Source organism: Hemitrygon akajei, chromosome 1 (genome assembly GCF_048418815.1).
Source record: "Hemitrygon akajei chromosome 1, sHemAka1.3, whole genome shotgun sequence".
Classification (NCBI taxonomy): domain Eukaryota; kingdom Metazoa; phylum Chordata; class Chondrichthyes; order Myliobatiformes; family Dasyatidae; genus Hemitrygon; species Hemitrygon akajei.
This window is the reverse complement of record NC_133124.1, coordinates 63,533,638-63,551,749: the sequence shown is the minus strand read 5'-3', so window position 1 is coordinate 63,551,749 and position 18,112 is coordinate 63,533,638. Positions and strand designations below refer to the sequence as shown.

Sequence of the window (18,112 nt, the reverse complement as noted above, 5' to 3'; positions counted from 1 at the left end):
CACATACATGGGCTCCAGTTAAGCCTGCCTTTTTGTTGGCTATGTAGAACAATCTATGTTCCAGGCCTTCCCTGGTAATGCTCACCAACTCTTCCTCCACTATACTGATAACTGCATTAATGGTGTTTCTTACAACCATGCTGAGCTCATCAATTTCATCAACTTTGCTTCCAACTTCCATCCTGCCCATAAGTTCTCTTGGTACATTTCTGAAACCTCCTTCCTCTTTCTCGATCTCACTATCTCCAACTCTGAAGACTAACTGTCAACCACCAGCTTTTATAAACCTACAGATTCCCACAGCTATCTTAACTATACCTCTTCCTCACACCCCCTCCCCATCTCCTGTAATAATGCTGTTCCCTTACTCACTTCCTTTGTCTCTGCCATACTGGTTCACAGGATGAGGATTTCCTTTCCAGCACATCAGGAATGTCTTCCTTCTTCACAAATGGGGTTTCCCTTCCTCCATCATTGATGCTGCCCTCACCCACATCTCCTCCATTTCTCAGACATTCGTTCTCACACATCTTCCTACTGCATGAACAGTGATGGAGTTCCTCTTGTCCTTACTTATGCCCCATGAGCCTCCACATCAAATACATTATCCCCTACAATTTCCGTCATCTCCAAACACATCTTTACCTCTTCTGCCCCCATCCCACTTTTTACAGGAATCACTCCCTCCCTGATCCCCTTGTCCATTCGTCCCTCTTCACTAATCCCCTATCCCAGCTCTGAACCCTGGAAGCATCCAAGGTGCTGCACCTGCCCATTCTCTGCCTTCCTCACCTCCATTCAGGGCCCCAAACAGTCCTTCCAGTTGAGGCAACAGTTCACCTGCAAATCTCCGGTGGTCATCTATATATCCAGTGCTCCCGATACAGCCTCTTCTACATTGGTGAGACCTGTCATAAGTTGGGGAACCGCTTTGTCTGGCACCTCTGCCCCATCCGCCTAAAGCAGAACTTCCCAGTGGTGAAACATTTTAATGCCTATTCATTTCCCGTTCTGACAATTCGGTCCATGGCATCATCTTGTGCCATGATGAGGCCACCCTCAGGATGGAGGGACAACACCTTATATTCCCTTTGGGTAGCCTTCAACCTGATTGCATGAATATTAATTTCTCCTTCCAGTAAAAAAGATTCCCTCCCCCTCCCGTTCTTCTGTTCCCCACTCTGGCCTGTTACCTCTTCTCACCTGCTTATCACCTCCCCTTGGTTCTCTTCCTCCTTCCCTTTCTCCCACAGTCCACTCTCCTCTCCTATCAGATTCCTTCCTCTCCAGCCCTGTATCTTTCTCACTCACTTGGCCTCACCTATCACCTTCTAGCAGTCCTCCTTCCCTTCCTCCCACTTTTTTATTCTGGTGCCATACCCCTTCCTTTCCTGTCCTGAAAAAGGAGCTCAGCCCAAAATGTCAACTGTTTGTTCATTTCCATGGATGCTGCCTGATCCTCTAAAATGGATAGAGCGGGAACTAATGTACCATGGATAGCAGACTTGACTGGAAAGCCAACACCAAGGCTGTTTACAAGAAAGGGATCTCTATTTTCTAAGAAAGCTGAGATCCTTCAATGAGCACAGCGGGATGCTGTTGATCTTTTACCAGTCTGTTGTAGCGAGTGCAGTCTTCTTTGTGGCGTTATGTTGGGGGAGCAGCATTGGAGCCAGTGATGCAAAAAAAAACATAGAAACATAAAACATAGAAAAGCTACAGCACTATACAGGCCCTTCAGCCCACAATGCTGTGCTGAACATGTACCTACTTTAAAAATTACTTAGGGTAATTTTTCTATTTTTCTAAACTCCCTGTACCTACTCCCTGTAGCCTCTTAAAAGACCCTATTGTACCCCTATTGTAAAAGACTAAATATACTTATCAAAAAGGCTTGATCCATCCTTGGCTACAACCTGGACTCTTATTATTGTTACTGGGCACATTATTATTCCGTACTTTATTACTAGTTAAGTCTGCACACTGCAAAGTGTGTTTTTAAATGTTGCTGCTGCAGTGAAAACATTTCCCCATTCGGGATCAATAAAGTACTTATTATTATAGCATTCTGAGTGCTTGCATCAGTCTAATTTGGAGGTGCCAATGCAGAGGATCGGAAAAAGTTTCATAGGGTTGCAAATTCAGTCAACTCCACCATTGAAGCCATCTTCCACGGATATTCTCAATAAGATATTATCTATCATTTAGGACCCTCTCCACCCAGAACTTACCCTCTTCTCATTACTACCATCAGAGAGGTGGTACAAGAGGCTGAAGTCACACACTCACCACTTTAGGACCAGCTTCTTCCCCTTTGCCACCTGATTTCTGAATAGTTCATGAATACCATTTTTGCACTCTTTTTGAACTACCTAGTTATCTTTATATTTCTTATAGTAACAGCATTTTTATGTGTTGCACTGTATTGCTGCTGCAAACAAAAAATTTCATGACATATGTCAGTGATAATAGACCTGATTCTGATTCCAATATAACCATCAGTTTCTACTACTTCCAATATGCAAGTAGGGTAAATGCCTGATTTGTGATCAAATTGGAAGCAAATCAATACACGCAGCACTTGAAGATAAACACAATTTTATAAACGATATATTTTACAGTAATTATAAAAGCTGTTTCATAACTAATCAAAAACAATCATGATCAGTCATGATTTTATCAAAGAACAATACAAATTTGAGAAACCATGTGACTTCCTCCAGCACCTAAGTTCTACATTTGTAAGTACAGTATGTTCATAATTGGCATTGGTCTGGTATTTGCATTAGCTATGTTCCTACTGATGCTAGTAAAATTTGTATGATTGTGGCTATTAGACCTTTTGTTTGCAATGAGATTAACCTAACAGCTTTGTGGTCATGTGTCATGTAGCTTTACATTTAAGATTTTCCAGAGTAAGTATTCTAAATAAATAATACCAAATACAAAAATATAACCCTAATGAGGAAACCTAGATTTAATTGACATATCCTTTTGCATATGTCATTCATTGAAGGTTTATGTGCTGGAGAAAATAAGTTAATTGAATCCCCTTGTAGTCGACAAATAAAGTAGGTAGTTTTTCCAGTATGTGAGGTGAAAGTGGGAAAACAATAATACATTACGAAAGGTCACACCATGTACATTGTTTTTAAGACACAGCAGTCTTAAATAATGAAAATAATTTTTTAAAAAAATAAGAGAATAATATTTAGTTTCCTGTTCTACAGCAATACACTTTTTTTAAGAGACAAGAGGTGGGAAGTGGGAGCACAAGTAATGAACTCCAATTGTTAGTGAGAATTAGATGATTAAAGATCCATCCTGTTGTTTCAATCTGGTTATAGACTTAAACGAAGGACACAGTTTTGCCTTTGATCGTTCATTTCTACTCCAGCTTTGGTTCCATTTTCCAACATCAAATTTTATTCCTCTGTACAAAATAGTTTCTTTGATCACTTTTTCCTATTAGAAATGACAGCAAAATTAATCAAAGTTCTTCATTATCAAATAGGACAAATAACCTAGCTCTTGTACTAATACAGGACTCATTCCAAACTACAGTAAATAAATCTGCAACACACATTTTTAAAAAATTTAAACACAGCATGAGGGCAATGCTAACTGGTTCACTCTTTATTCCCATCCCCAATTCCCGTTGTGAACTATCTTCCTGAGCTGCTACATCTATTTGTTGAAGATTCTTAATGGTGCTGTTAGAAATCAGGTACCAGGATCTGGATCCCTGTAGCAATGAAGAATTAGCATGTAATGTCCGTCAGTGCAGTTTATGACCTGGAAGGGAATCTGATGGCAGTGGCATTTTTGTGGCATGTTGTGCTCGTCTTTCTGAGTGATGGAATACATGATTATGAAAGAAATTGTCTAAGAAGTCTTGGTAAGTTGCTGCAATTCTTGGCAGTTAGGGTGTATTGATGGTGAGACAAATAAATATATTTATCAACTGATTACCTTTCCTGCATTGTTCTCCATTTATTTCTGGGACTCTTCATTAGTGTCAAGTTAGCTTTGGGAAGTATTTCAGATTGGGTAATTGCAAATGACCAGCTGGTTAATAACCCATTTTACCTTAAGTGGCAAAAAATACTGCAATCAATATGATCCCAAGTAATTTATTTTGTGGAACTCAAGGTGAATGACTAGTTGGGGCCCCAGGGTCCCATTATCAACTGAGCACCATGTTCACCAGATGGGATTATCAGGTGACATTTCCTTCATTGTTTATAAACAGACTAGAATAATACAATACTTTATCTTTTACTCAATTAATGACTTCAATGTAGCAACAAATCTGAATTTTCATTTTTAATTATTCTTTTCAAATGAAAATAATATCTATATAATTCAGAATCCCTAAAACAATAAGACTGTTCATCCCAAAAATTGAAATTTTTTTCCAGAATTCACTCATTTTCTTCACTTGTTTAGAAGACAAGGGTTCACTATTACTCCGACAGACTTAACATGTTCTGATGAGAAGTATCTCTTGTGAGTGCACATAAAAAGTCCCATGGCATTATTTCATAGAACAAATGGGTTCTCTTCAGTTTCCTGGACAGCATTTATTACTCAGCCTCTTTCACTGACACAAAAAATATGGTCATTATCTCATTGCTGTTAGTGATACCTTACTTGTTGCTAAGCAGCTGCTGCATTTATTTACCAGACTTGTAAATACCTTGTTCGCTCTTATTTGTTGAACTGCTTTGTAAGATGCCATGATCATCTGGGTCATTACAAAAATGCAAGTTAATTCTTCATTCAAACCTAGATCCAAGTATCTAATACTTGAAAACAACTTTTGAGTTTAGTTTGCTATTTAAGAACAATTGTTTATGAATTTGCATGTTGACAAATGCAACCAAAATGCAGTTTAATAGTTGGCAATTGGTAACTGGTTTATTGTGTACTCAGAGACAGTGCAAAGCTTCCGGTTGCATTCTAGACAAATCATTCTATACACAAGGACATTGATGACCCCAACAGACTCACAGGTGAATTGTTGCCTCACCTGGAAAGACTGTTTGATGCCCTGAATGGTAGCGAGGGATGAGGGGTAGGGGCAGGTGTAGCACTTGTTCTGCTTGCAAGGGTAAGTGTTACTGTATCAGGTGCTCCTGGTGTGGCCTCCTGTATATTGGTGAGACCCAATGTAGGTTGGGAGACTGCTTCACCGAGTATCTACGCTCCGTCAGCCAGATAAAGCAGGGCGGCCCAGTGGCCACCCATTTTAATTCTCCTTCCCATTCCCATTTTAACATGACGGTCCATGGCCTTCTGTTCTGCCGTAATGAGGCCACACTCAAGTTGAAGGAGCAACACCTTATATTCCATCTGGGTAGTCTCCAACCTGATGGCATGAACATCAATTTCTCGAACATCTGGTGATGGCTCCCCACTCTCATTTACATTCCCCATTCCCATTTCCCTCTCTCACCTTATCTACTTACCTCCCTCTGGTGGTTCTCCTCCTTCCCTTTCTTCCATGGCCTTTTGTCCACTTCTATCAGATTCCCCCTTCTATAGCCCTTTATCTCTTTTCCTAATCGACTTTCCTCTCTTTACTTCACCACTCCCCCTCTCCTGGTTTCAAGAAACACCTACTACATTGTAATTCTTCCTCCCTTCCCCCCATCTTCTTATTCTGACTGCTCATCTTTTTTCTCCAGTCCTGATGAAGGGTCTCAGCCCGAAATATCAACTGGTTACTCTTTTCCTTTGATGCTGCCTGGCCTGCTGAGATTCCCCTGCATTTTGTGAGAGTTGCTTGGATTTCCAGCATCTGCAGATTTTGTCTTGTTTGTATACTTAATTAAATTGTGTTTTTCCTCTATATTTATTTATCGTGTATTTCATTGTACTGCTGCCATAAATTCTACAAATTTCACAACATTGGGAGGCTTTAATCACAACTACAATTGCTGTTCAAGTGGACCGCAAATCATTTATCAACCAGAAGCCCTGGATGAACCATGAAATCAGCAGTCTGCCAAGGGCCAGTTCAGAGGTATTAAGTCTGATGCCCAGGAATGTTACAAGAGGTCCAGGTATGATTTCTGGAAAGCCATATCACAGGCAAAGTGACAAGTGATATTAAACTTGATTCTAATTCTAATTCTGATTCTGAACTGCCACTTTGCCTATGAGATGGCTTTCCAGAAATCAAACCTGAACCTCTTGTAACCTAATTTCTCTGCTTGGTATTTAAGCCTTTAATATAGAAAACAATTGGCCTTTGTGATCTCAAGGTTTCCAATCACACCATTTTGGAGTTCTCACTTCTGCAGATATCACAAACCTGCATCAATGACATAACAATCTTCCATTATTTAATTTTGATATGGCAAGGAGTTAGAGAAGAAGAGTTCAATTAGTGAGCCACCTAATTCTCCTTATGTTGGTTTAGAATGTAGAAAAATATTTGATTAAGATTAAGATTCTGGTCAAGATGATGCCTGTGTGCAATGCCCCTTTGGTCGATATCTTGTGGATAGATCATAAAACAGTATATTTCAATGCCTTTATGTCTTCTATGTTTGTTTTTCATCTTGAATGTGATTCTGGAATTATGGGAGCCTGCAACCTGCAGCTTGGAGGTCATTCACAGAGGCAGCTTGTGGGAACCTCGCGGCAAGAAGGCTGTGAGCTGATGTTTGACTCTTTCGCTGATTAAAGATTTCAATGTCTGCCCATTAAAGCAATGAGGGTGATTGAAACGTCAGCTGTCTGGCTTTTTATTGCTGGGGGATCACTCTGCTGCCCAGAGAGGGGAGACAGCCTTTTTATCACTGATGAGATCGCTCTGCTAGAGAGAGAGAATATTGCCCTGATTTTCTGCATTTTGGATGTGGACTTCTTTTTCAGTCTCGTGGTATTTTTGTATTCTGTGTTTTTTGCTCGATCTTTCTCTTTTTTTGTATGTAGGGGAGGGGGATATAGGGGTTGATATACCCGTTCTGTTTCAGTTTGGTTTTTTTTTTGTGTGGGGCAGAGAGATTTGGGGGTGAATATACATGCTGCGGTTCTTTTCTTTCTTGGTTTTGTGGTTATCTGAAGAAGAAGAATTTCAGAGTTGTATACTTTGATAATAAATGAAGCTTTGATTACAATTAGTTTTATTTATCACATATACATCGAAACATCAAAGCATACAGTGAAATCTGTCATTTGCATTGATGACCAACAGTCTGAGCATGTGCTGGGGACAGCCCACAAGCTTGCCATGCTTCTAGCACCAACAGAGCAGGTCCACAACTTGTTAAAGCTAACCTGAAAAGTCTTTAGGAAATGGGAGGAAACTGGACCACCCACAGGAATCTCACCCGCTCACAAGAAGAACATACAAACTTCTTAAGACAGCAACAGGAAATGATCCCTGATATTCTGAAAGCATTTCACTAATCACTACACTACCATGCCACCCTGGGTGGACTAATTCGAAGAAGATAAAATTATTTAAAACTGTTTCCCCCAAAACATGCTCTGTGAATTTCTTCTTTGAAACACAGCATTACAGGATACCCATTAATTTCAGATTTTAGCATTCCCACTGTTGTGGGGTGTCTTGCAATTTCATAGTGGACTGCATACACCAGGTCAAAGGGAGGGTGTAATACAGTCTATTCATTGCCTCCTTTTAAAAATAAAATGGAATTTTGGCACAGCGAAGTTTTGCATTAATCTGAGGGTTATAATTTCCCTACATTGCATTTTTAATATTTAACTAATCGAAGGAGGATTGTGTGAGATCCAGAATGCACCCCTGCAACAGACAGAAATTGCAACTCACATTCTAGAGATGTAGCCTTATTAACTGAAGACAATTTAGGCTAAGTATTATAGGACAAGCTTAATTAAAGAGAACATAAAATCAATGCTGAGTTAGCATACCATATGGATAACATTTCTGACTTTGCTGTTTAAGGTAATGACCAGAAAATCAGAATTACTTTTATAAGATTGAATGTACTTATCTTCATGCACAATTGCCAAATCTGTATCCCTAGCCTATTAGAGCCCCATTTCATTAATCCAACAATGCAAAACATACCTTCATACAGCCATATTTATCATACTATAGTATTTCAAAATATTACTGAGAAAAAGCAAGTTAATGAAAGGACAAAGGCCAATATTGAAAGTCTTTGGTCGCAAAATGGTCAGTACTTCAGTTAGGTCATGAAAGCCAACAATGGATCTATGACCAAGTTGAGTTCAGCAATAGCATGAATGAGAGAATGCAGAAGTTGAAGGGCAAGGCAAGAATCAGGTGGGATAAGACTACATTTGGATTATAGGTAATGTGTAAGGTAGAGAAGAGGCAATTGAGTGGAGCAGAACTATTGCCAGTGTTTATTTTTGTTTTAATAATGCTCCTATGATAGTTGTAATTATTGACAGAGAAAAGTGAGAACTGATGGCACTGATGTAATCCAACAGGAGCTGGAATTAGATAGCTAAACAGATTGTATGGGAGGTACACTTAAATTTTTGTTCTTGAACTTCAGAGAACATACAAAATGGGATCAGGCAGGGAGAACATGTTCCATTGCTGGCAAGAACAATTACATTAGTAATGAAGAATTGATTTAATAAGATTGATACAGTATTAATATAAAAATCAATATACTATATATCTGAAATAAAAAATATAAGACACAGGAATCAGCAGATTATGCAGCATCTGTGGAAAGAGAAATGTTTCAAATCAACAACTCTTCATCAGCACAGAGAAAGAGAGAAATCAACATGCAGAAGGTGAGGCATCGATAGATAAAACAAGCTTGATGTCAGCATTGCTGTTTGAGATAAATTGTTGACGTGATCTTGTTGAGGGGTTATTGAAGGCAGATAATGAGGGGAAACACAAACAAAGAAATGTTGGAGCTATGAAAATCTGGGAATATTAAGTAAATAACAGAGAGAGAAAGGAAATAAGAAAATATTACAGCATAGATGACCTAAGGCAACACGAGTAAATCCGCAGATGCAGGAAATAAATAAAAACACAAAATGCTGGCAGAACTCAGCAGTGATGACACTACCTCCTCCCATAGATGCTGTCTGGCCTGCTGAGTTCTGCCAGCATTTTGTGTTTTTATAGATGACCTAAGGTTGAATTAACCAGTTACGAAGCAGAGAGAGTGAGTTAGTTGAAAATGTTGCACTTATTATAAAGTAAGGTAGGCTGCAATATTTTCAGATAGAAAATAAAGGTGCTGTTCTTCAAGCTTATATTGGACGTCAAATCATGAAAAAGATAAGACAGATAGATCAGAATGGAAATGAGCTAGAGGATTAAAGTAGCAGGCAACCACAAGCTTGAAGTTTTTTCTATCATTAGAAAACACAGACTTTTGTAGGAACCAAATTGAAATAGTGTAGGTTAGATCCAGATCCAATACATTTTCCAGAGTCCTGTGTGACTCCTAACATTTTGAAGCTTTTAAATTTCTTGTCTGATATTACTTCCATGTTTCCTAGCTATTTTCCACAGTTTTAAAATCTGACAGTATTTTGTTCAAGGAATATTGGCACCTTACCTAGGATCCCAAGATATAAGGTTATTTGAAATCACAAAACTTAGAAACTTAAAGTAGGCACATTAAACATACCAATATTAGCAGGATTTATAATATTAAATGTGTTAACCCAAGCCAGTTCAATGAAACCTTTTGTATTAAATCCATTTACCTTAAACTTTCTCCACTTTTTCTCCTTTTCCAGAAAAACATATCTATTATTGATTTCTTCCTGCATAATCAAAAAAACACAATTAAAAAAGTCTTTATGAACAAATAATGCAAGGTTTGCAATTAAAACCTAGTTTAATTTCTTATATGTGATTTTGAAATTTAAAAAAAAACTATCTCTAACAATTAATTTAGTGTTAAGAGGATGATAGATTCTAAACTACCAGGGTGTGAGGAATTGAGGAGCAACCAATCAGCAAGAAGCAGTGCATAAAAAGAGCTACCCTTCAGTCAGGTCTGCGTTCAGGATCTGTAAAGGTAGAGATTTGTGGCAGTTTCTCTGAGTTGAGGAATGACCAATCAACAAGAGAGATTCATTAGGAAGGGCCACAGTGCAAGCTGAGCAGCCACTCTTCGAGCGGCCATTCTTTTGAGTGTGCCAGTGTTTAGAGTGGCTTTTGGTCATCAGGCTTGGGTGAAGTAAAGTATTTGGTAGGTTTATCACTTCTGTTCTTATTTGTACATCCTTATCCGTTAGGGCGTAGTAGTGTTGTGAGATTGGCTACAGGAGCAGTGTTTTGTACTGTGTGTGGGATGAGGGAAGTCTGAGAGGCCTTGAGTCTCCAAGATAAACACCAGGTGTAACAAGCTGCAACTCCTGACAGAACATACAAGGGGTGATTGATAAGTTTGTGGCCCACGGTAAAAGGAGACAACTTTAGAAAACCCAGCACATTTATTTTTCAACATAGTCTCCTCCTACATTTACGCACTTCGTCCAGCGGTTATGGGGATCTTGAACCTCCAGAAAGTGTACACAGCATAGGTGATTGATAAGTTTGTGGCCTAAGATAGAAGGCAATGAGTTAGTTATACAGCTCTCATTACACACACATGTAGGTCAACTCTTTGAGTGATTATGCAGAAAATTCGAAGTTAATAACTCATCAGGGATATTTGATGTTTGTGGCCTAAGGTAGAAGGAGATGAGTTATTAACTTCAAACTTTCTGCATAATCAAAGAGTTGAACTGCATGTACATGCAACAAGAGCTGTATAACTCATCTCCTTCTAACTTAGGCCATGAACTTATCAATCACCCATCTGTGGACACTTTCTGGAGGACCAAGATCCATATGCTCCACGACCGCTGGACTAAGTGTGTAAATGTAGGAGAGGACCATGTTGAAAAATAAATGTGCTAGGTTTTCTAAAATTTTGAATGAATGAAATTAATTTATTTCAGTCAGTATAAACATAACAAAAAGTATCATTTACAACGATGATTTCATAGGACAAAATTACAACAAAAAACATAGATATTCTTTAAAACAAACCGAAAGGGTGTAGGCTGAAGCTACAGCTTATTATGCCTACTTATACAACAACATATTTGGCATCAATCATCACATCAAAAACAAAAAACTTAATAATCTTTTAACACATAATCCAATTCAAAATATCATTTATTTACATTACTCCCATTCATTTTAAATCATGTATTTTATATTTGTTCATTAAATAATTCTTAAATAATTTTTTAACTTAAGTGTAGTGCATGTTTTTAAATTCTTACTACAACTGTTCCATAGATTCACCCCTCTGACTGAAATACAATGACTTTTTACATTTGTTCTTATCCTTTGTTTTTGAAATATACATGTTCCTCTCAAATCATGTTGACTTTATCTCATTTTAAACAACCTTTGGATACTTTGTGGTAGCTGTCCATTTTTTACTTTACACATAATTTGTATTATTTTAAAATCTACAAAATCTCTGAATTTTAAAGTGTTTAGTTGAATAAATAGTGGATTGGTTGGCTCATAATAACTTGACTCCTACCTTAGACCACGAACTATCAATCACTCCTTGTATTAAGGAACAAGGAGGTGATAGATAGGAGCTAGAGTGAGGTAGTCACCCCTAGATTGCCAGATACAGGTAACTGGGTGACTGTCAGAAGGAGGAGAGGAAATGCACAGACAGTGCAGAATACATCTGAGGCTGTTTCCCTCAATAATACCTAAACAACTTTAGATACTTGGCTTAATGGGGGAAGCCACTGTGAGCAGGTCTCCAGCAGAAGAGCAGAGAGGTAAAGAAGACTGCAGTGTTGATAGGAGATTCCATAGTCAGAGGAACAGAGACGAGATTCTGTGGATGCGATAGAGACACCCAGATGGTATTTTGCCTCCCAAGAGTAAGATCAGGGATATCAAGTCGTCACTTTTATTGTCATTTCAAACATAACTGCTGGTACAGTACATAGTAAAAATGAGACAACGTTTTTCAGGACTATGGTGTTACATGACACAGTACAAAAACTAGACTGAACTAGAAAACAAACACAACTGAAAAAAAAACAACACAGAGAAAGCTACACGAGACTACAGACCTACACAGGACTACATAAAGTGCACAAAAATAGTGCCAGCATTACAATAGATAATAAACAGGACAATAGGGCAAGGTGTTAGTCCAGGCTTCGAGTATTGAGGAGTCTGATAGCTTGGGGGAAGAAACTGTTACATAGTTTCTTACATGTTTACATGTTTACATACAAGGAGATGGTGGTGGACTTTAGGAGATCTAGGCCTCATATGGAGCCAGTGATCATTAATGGAGAATGTGTGGAGCAGGTTAAGACCTACAAATATCTGGGAGTACAGTTAGACTAAAAGCTAGACTGGACTGCCAACACAGATGCCTTGTGCAGGAAGGCACAGAGTCGACTGTACTTCCTTAGAAGGTTGGCGTCATTCAATGTCTGTAGTGAGATGCTGAAGATGTTCTATAGGTCAGTTGTGAAGAGCGCCCTCTTCTTTGTGGTGGCGTGTTGGGGAGGAAGCATTAAGAAGAGGGACGCCTCACGTCTTAATAAGCTGGTAAGGAAGGCGGGCTCTGTCATGGGCAAAGTACTGGAGAGTTTAACATCGGTAGCTGAGCGAAGGGCGCTGAGTAGGCTACGGTCAATTATGGATAACTCTGAACATCCTCTACATAGCACCATCCAGAGACAGAGAAGCAGTTTCAGCGACAGGTTACTATCGATGCAATGCTCCTCAGACAGGATGAAGAGGTCAATACTCCCCAATGCCATTAGGCTTTACAATTCTACCGCCAGGACTTAAGAACTTTTAAAAAGCTATTATTAATGCTTTTTGAGATAGTGATTTAGATGCATATCATATTTTTTACTGAGTTAAGTATTGTATGTAATTAGTTTTGCTACAACAAGTGTATGGGACATTGGAAAAAAGTTGAATTTCCCCATGGGGATGAATAAAGTATCTATCTATCTATCTATCTATCTAGTCTGGCCGTGAGAGCCCGAGTGCTTCGGAACCTTTTCCCAGATGGCAGGAGGGAGAAGAGATTGGATGAGGGGTGCATGGGGTCCTTCATAATGCTGCTTCCTTTGCGGATGCCGGGTGTAGTGTAAATGTCCGTGATGGCGGGAAGAGAGACCCCGATGATCTTCTCAGCTGACCTCACTATCCAAGATGGTGCAATTTCCAAACCAGGCAGTGATGCAGCAGCTCAGGATGCTCTTAATACAACCCCTGTAGAATGTGATGAGGATGGGGGTGGGAGATGGACTTTCCTCAGCCTTCGCAAAAAGTAGAGATGCTGCTGGGCTTTCTTTGCTATGAAGCTGGTGTTGAGGGACCAGGTGAGATTCTCCAACAGGTGAACACCAAGAAATTTGGTGCTCTTTACGATATCTACCGAGGAGCCGTTGATGTTCAACGGGGAGTAGTCACTCCGTGCCCTCCTGAAGTCAACAACCATCTCTTTTGTTTTGTTCACATTAAGAGTCTGGTTGTTGGCTCTGCACCAGTCCGTTAGCCATTGCACCTCCTCTCTGTAAGCTGACTCGTCGTTCTTGCTGATGAGACCCACCACGGTCGTGTCATCGGCAAACTTGATGATGTGGTTCGAGCTGTGTGTTGCAGCACAGTCATGGGTCAGCAGAGTGAACAGCAGTGGACTGAGCACACAGCCCTGGGGGGTCCCCGTGCTCAGTGTGATGGTGTTGGAGAAGCTGCTCCCGATCCAGACTGACTGAGGTCTCCCAGTCAGGAAGTCTAGGATCCAGTTGCAGAGGGAGGTGTTCAGGCCCAGTAGGCTCAGCTTTCCAATCAGTTTCTGACGGTTGATTGTGTTGAATGCTGAACTGAAGTCTATGAACTGCATCCGAACGTATGTGTCTTTTTTGTCCAGGTGGAGGGTGGTGGCAATCTCAGATCAGGTCCATGGCATTCTCAAAGGTGAGGGTGAGCAGCCAGAAGTCTTGGTACATATTGGGATCAATGACAGAGGTAGATAAGGTGAAGAAGTCCTGAAGAGAGATTTCAGGGAGCAAGGTAGAAAGCTGAAAAACAGGACCTCCAGGATAGTAATCTCTAAATTGCTGCCAGTGAGGGTAAGAATGAAGTTTAGGTATTCTACTCCAAGAAAATTGGGTACTGCAGGGCTACTCCATCAGTGACCACTTCATTGATTGGAGTAACTGGACTGGTGTCGGCGGCGGAGTCGGCTGAGGTGTTGAAGGGATCGACTAGGACATCGGAGGAGCCAGTCAGGATATCAGATATCACTGATATGTCAGAAGAGACGGTTTGGGTATGGAGGCGTTGACCTGCCTGTAGACTGTGTTGCCCACTACTCGAAAGCATCGGAGTTGGTGCAGTATAACTGTGGGTGATTGTCTCAGACATTTCACTTGTGATCGCAAGACTCTGTTGAACAGTGATAATGTAAGTTGCTACAGGTGCGTAACCCTTGTCTGGTGGCGGATCAGTCTACATGGGCGCGGTGTTTCCTCAGTGGCAGAGAGAACTAGGCCTCAAGCCTTGGGATTGCCTCTGCTGCAGACCAGGTGGAGATGCTGAAGCGCTACAGCATGGTTGAGCTCAGCTGGGGCCTAGCCTCACCTGACAATGCTGCCCTCCCATGTTCAAGCGGTGGAATGACAGGCTGGATTGCATGCGTCTGTACACTACTGGGACATTGTCACACAGGGTCTTGTATTATATATGATTTTTTACAAGTGAATATGCCTCTTTGCTAGATATTTTGAATTACGTTACTTGCTATTTTTGAATGTTTGCTTGCTATTTTGAATTATTTCGACCTTGACCCCAGAGAAACACTGTCTCATTCAGATTTATGATAATTAATTGATAATTGAATGATAATTAAACTTGATTTCTTTTTATTTTTAAATTTGAGGTAAATGAACCCTTAGTGGCAAGTGATCATAATATGATTGAATTCACCCTTAAGTTTGAGTGTTACGAACCCCGTAACTGGGTCACTTACCAGCAAAGATAGAGAGGTCCGTTGAAGTCTGATGGTACTATTTTTAACAGTATTTATTGGTAAAAATACACAAAAATAATATCAATGCAAACATACAGATACTATACGTCGTCAATACTAGATCTAAAAGTGCGGGTATAATAATAATCAATAAGAAATAGCTCTATCGTTGTCTAGGGGATAATGTATTGTCTGATGGAAATATAAAAGTCACTCAGTTCATTCAGGCTGCAGCTTTTTGGTTGGAGAGAGACAGATTTTAGAAACTTGCCAGCTTTTCCTTTTTATGCTGTCGATCCTTCGAATTTTCGTTGGTGTGGGTCCCTTCTTTAGCTAAGCCGTTCTTCCATGATAAGGCCCCAATCCCGGGCAAAGGGAAAGGATGCACGCGAGCCTCCCACCGGCTGTCGCTATTAAACGCTGTCACGGGGTTTCTAGCGTCTCTCCTGGTGCGTCTGAAGGGGTTGTTCCCCAGACCCTCTTTTATCCTTACTCACGGGGTCTCAGATGTCAATCAGGTTGGGATGATGCAATCCCTCAACCAGCCCACTCTGATCATTCCCTGAGGGCTTCCATGAATAGTACAGTACTCAATACACAATTCCGTCTCCAAGAGACAATAGTCGTTATCAATGGTTCCGCCTTTTTGGGGGCCAGGACACATTCCAAACCCTTGTGGATTCTGCGTGTCTCTCTCTCATTTCCTGAGTCCCAGACCTGAATTAATAGCGATCTTGCGATTCTCGAAAAGGAGGGGGCTACTTTGTACCCTTCGGCCCCTCAGAGTTGTGGCACGTTCGTAACACCCCCTTTCTTCAACGCATTTTTACCATCGGTAAAAACGAAGTAATAGAGAGTCTTACAGGATTTTAGAATCTAACACAATACGAAAGTTTTTTTTCACTACAGAGTAATACAGTTATACATTCAATTCAGCATCTAAACAGTTAACGATTACATTGTCACTTCCTTTAATATCTTGACATCTTGTACCTTACTAAAGTCTTGTAGCATCAGACTCCAATTTAATAACCACCTATTTTTATTTCTTTCCTTCAGCAAACAAAAACTAACGAGTTGTGATCTTAGCTTATGTGTATACTACAAAAGTTCATGCAACTACTAATCTTTATTGTTACTTTCAAACTTAACAGTCAATCTTCCATGGGGGTTGTCTTTATTATTCACATGCTTTGTCGAAATCCCTTAAACCCGGATCCTGCTATTTAAAATGGCCACCCGTCAACCCTCGCCCCTTTTCCAGTTAACTCCCACATGGTGAGCTTGTGCACCATAGCGAAATAGGCTTTCGCCACTCCTTTCATAGGAGTTATTTTATCAACAATGTGTTCCAAACTTAGACCATTTTCCAAATTTCCACACAATTCTTTAAGCTTAAGCAAGTTGCTAGTTTTCTCTTCAGGACCCTTCATGCTATTAGTTCTCAATTTAAACTCTTTGTTCAAACAGCATTTCGAATTCTGCTTTTTCACACCACACTCTTGAATAACAATAGCGTGTGGGGTACCTTTACATTCCAACTCAACCTGTAATTGATTCACAGGCACCGCGTTACCAAGCCATTGTCTCTGTAGCCTGGTTGCTGCTTCTGACATCAATCCAGACTTTAAAATTTCTTCATTCAACTTAGGAACTACACTTTTCCCTTTTCCTTCAATAATAAGATTCACATCACCACCTTTTATCTCCTCACTAACTTTTAACACACCTTCGAACACAAACAACTGGGAATTCTCACTTCCCACTATTACCAAGGTTAACCCTTTCTTCACTGAACCAAGTCCATCTGACCCACAAGGACTGCATTCCTTTTCAACTGAATCAAATACCTCAGACTTTTTCTGAGCTCCATTACTAGGTTCAGTACCACGTGCATCCACATCTTGAACACACTCAAACGGGACATTTGCCTCTTCCAGGCTTTCAATACCCGTACCCTTTTCAAATTCTAAATTTCCCTGATCCTCCCAACTACTCTCTGGGCAACTCCCTTCCGGAGTAAACTCAACCCCGTGGGCTGAAACAACCTCATCTGCTAACCCAGCAGACTTCTTCAAGGTAATGGCATCCTTTTCATCTAGGACTGCCCTCACTTCATCATCGGGAACACCTTTAGAATTTTCAACTTCTTCAAACAGTTCTGCCAAACCAGACAGATCATCCATGTCCAACCCTGGACCTTTTAACAGCTTTATCTGTTTCTCATCTTTACTTCGTGCCTCTATAAATTTTCTCCTCGCTAAGGGCAGGTCTACCTCCTCTCCCTTACTCTCTTTCACTTTTCTATTCTCCGTTTTTCCACGCTCTAAACCCTCGTGGTACAGGGTCGGTAAAAACGTCTCGGCCAAATCGATACTGGCCTGATTTAAACTGGTCTCTTTCTCAGCTGCCTTTCTCGACATGCTGCGAGTGATCACGCATGCGGGATAGATCTTGGAATCTAGGGGCGGGACCTCAACACTCAAAGGCTGGCTCATCAGCTTCATTGCTGACCAAACCTTACCACCGGCTAAATCATTACCAAGAAGGACGTCCGCGTCAGTTCTCAGGAATTCTGATCGCACCCCCATTTCAACTGGTCCAGATACCAGCTCACAATTCAGAATGATTCTGTGCAAGGGAACCACTTCGGTCCCTTTTCCTATTCCTTTCAAAGCTACCATTCCTGTCTTGTGACCAAAATCCAGTACCTTACTGCTAATCAATGACAGTTCAGCTCCCGTATCTCTCCAGATCCGCACTGGAACTGGTGTGTCTCCCTCTCTCACAGACACGGTTCCGTTTGACATACATGTCTCAGACCCTTCTCTACTCTGTCTACCTGGGACTCTCTCGTCGATTTACTGATTACCACGGCACATCCTATAGGGACTGCTGCTCTCCATTTTCCTGTCCCCTTCCTCGGAGCAAGGCACCTAGATGCAATATGTCCCCCCTTTCCACAATTAAAACAAGTCAAGCCAGGAACTCTCCTGCTGTCTTGCCTCTCCTCCTCAATCTTACCACTAGCTCCCGGCGGGACCTCTGCCTCAGCCGGCAGGCTTTCTCTA

General features: G+C 40.6%; 1 protein-coding gene and 1 long non-coding RNA gene across 3 annotated transcripts in view; both read right to left on the bottom strand.

The window, feature by feature from the left end:
* LOC140727142 (uncharacterized) overlaps nt 1–18,112 on the bottom strand; it is a 960,223-nt gene that overhangs the window by 736,131 nt on the left and 205,980 nt on the right. The window lies entirely within an intron of this gene.
* The window catches only part of cnbd1 (cyclic nucleotide binding domain containing 1), a 124,946-nt gene continuing 109,415 nt past the window's right edge, over nt 2,582–18,112 (bottom strand). For both annotated transcript variants that reach the window (XM_073044407.1, XM_073044398.1), the window contains exons 12-13: nt 9,715–9,774; nt 2,582–3,465 (exon numbers count right to left, since the gene is read on the bottom strand). In XM_073044407.1, the coding sequence (XP_072900508.1) occupies nt 3,304–3,465; nt 9,715–9,774 (222 nt within the window). In that variant the 3' untranslated portion in view covers nt 2,582–3,303. The remainder of the gene's footprint in view (nt 3,466–9,714; nt 9,775–18,112) is intronic.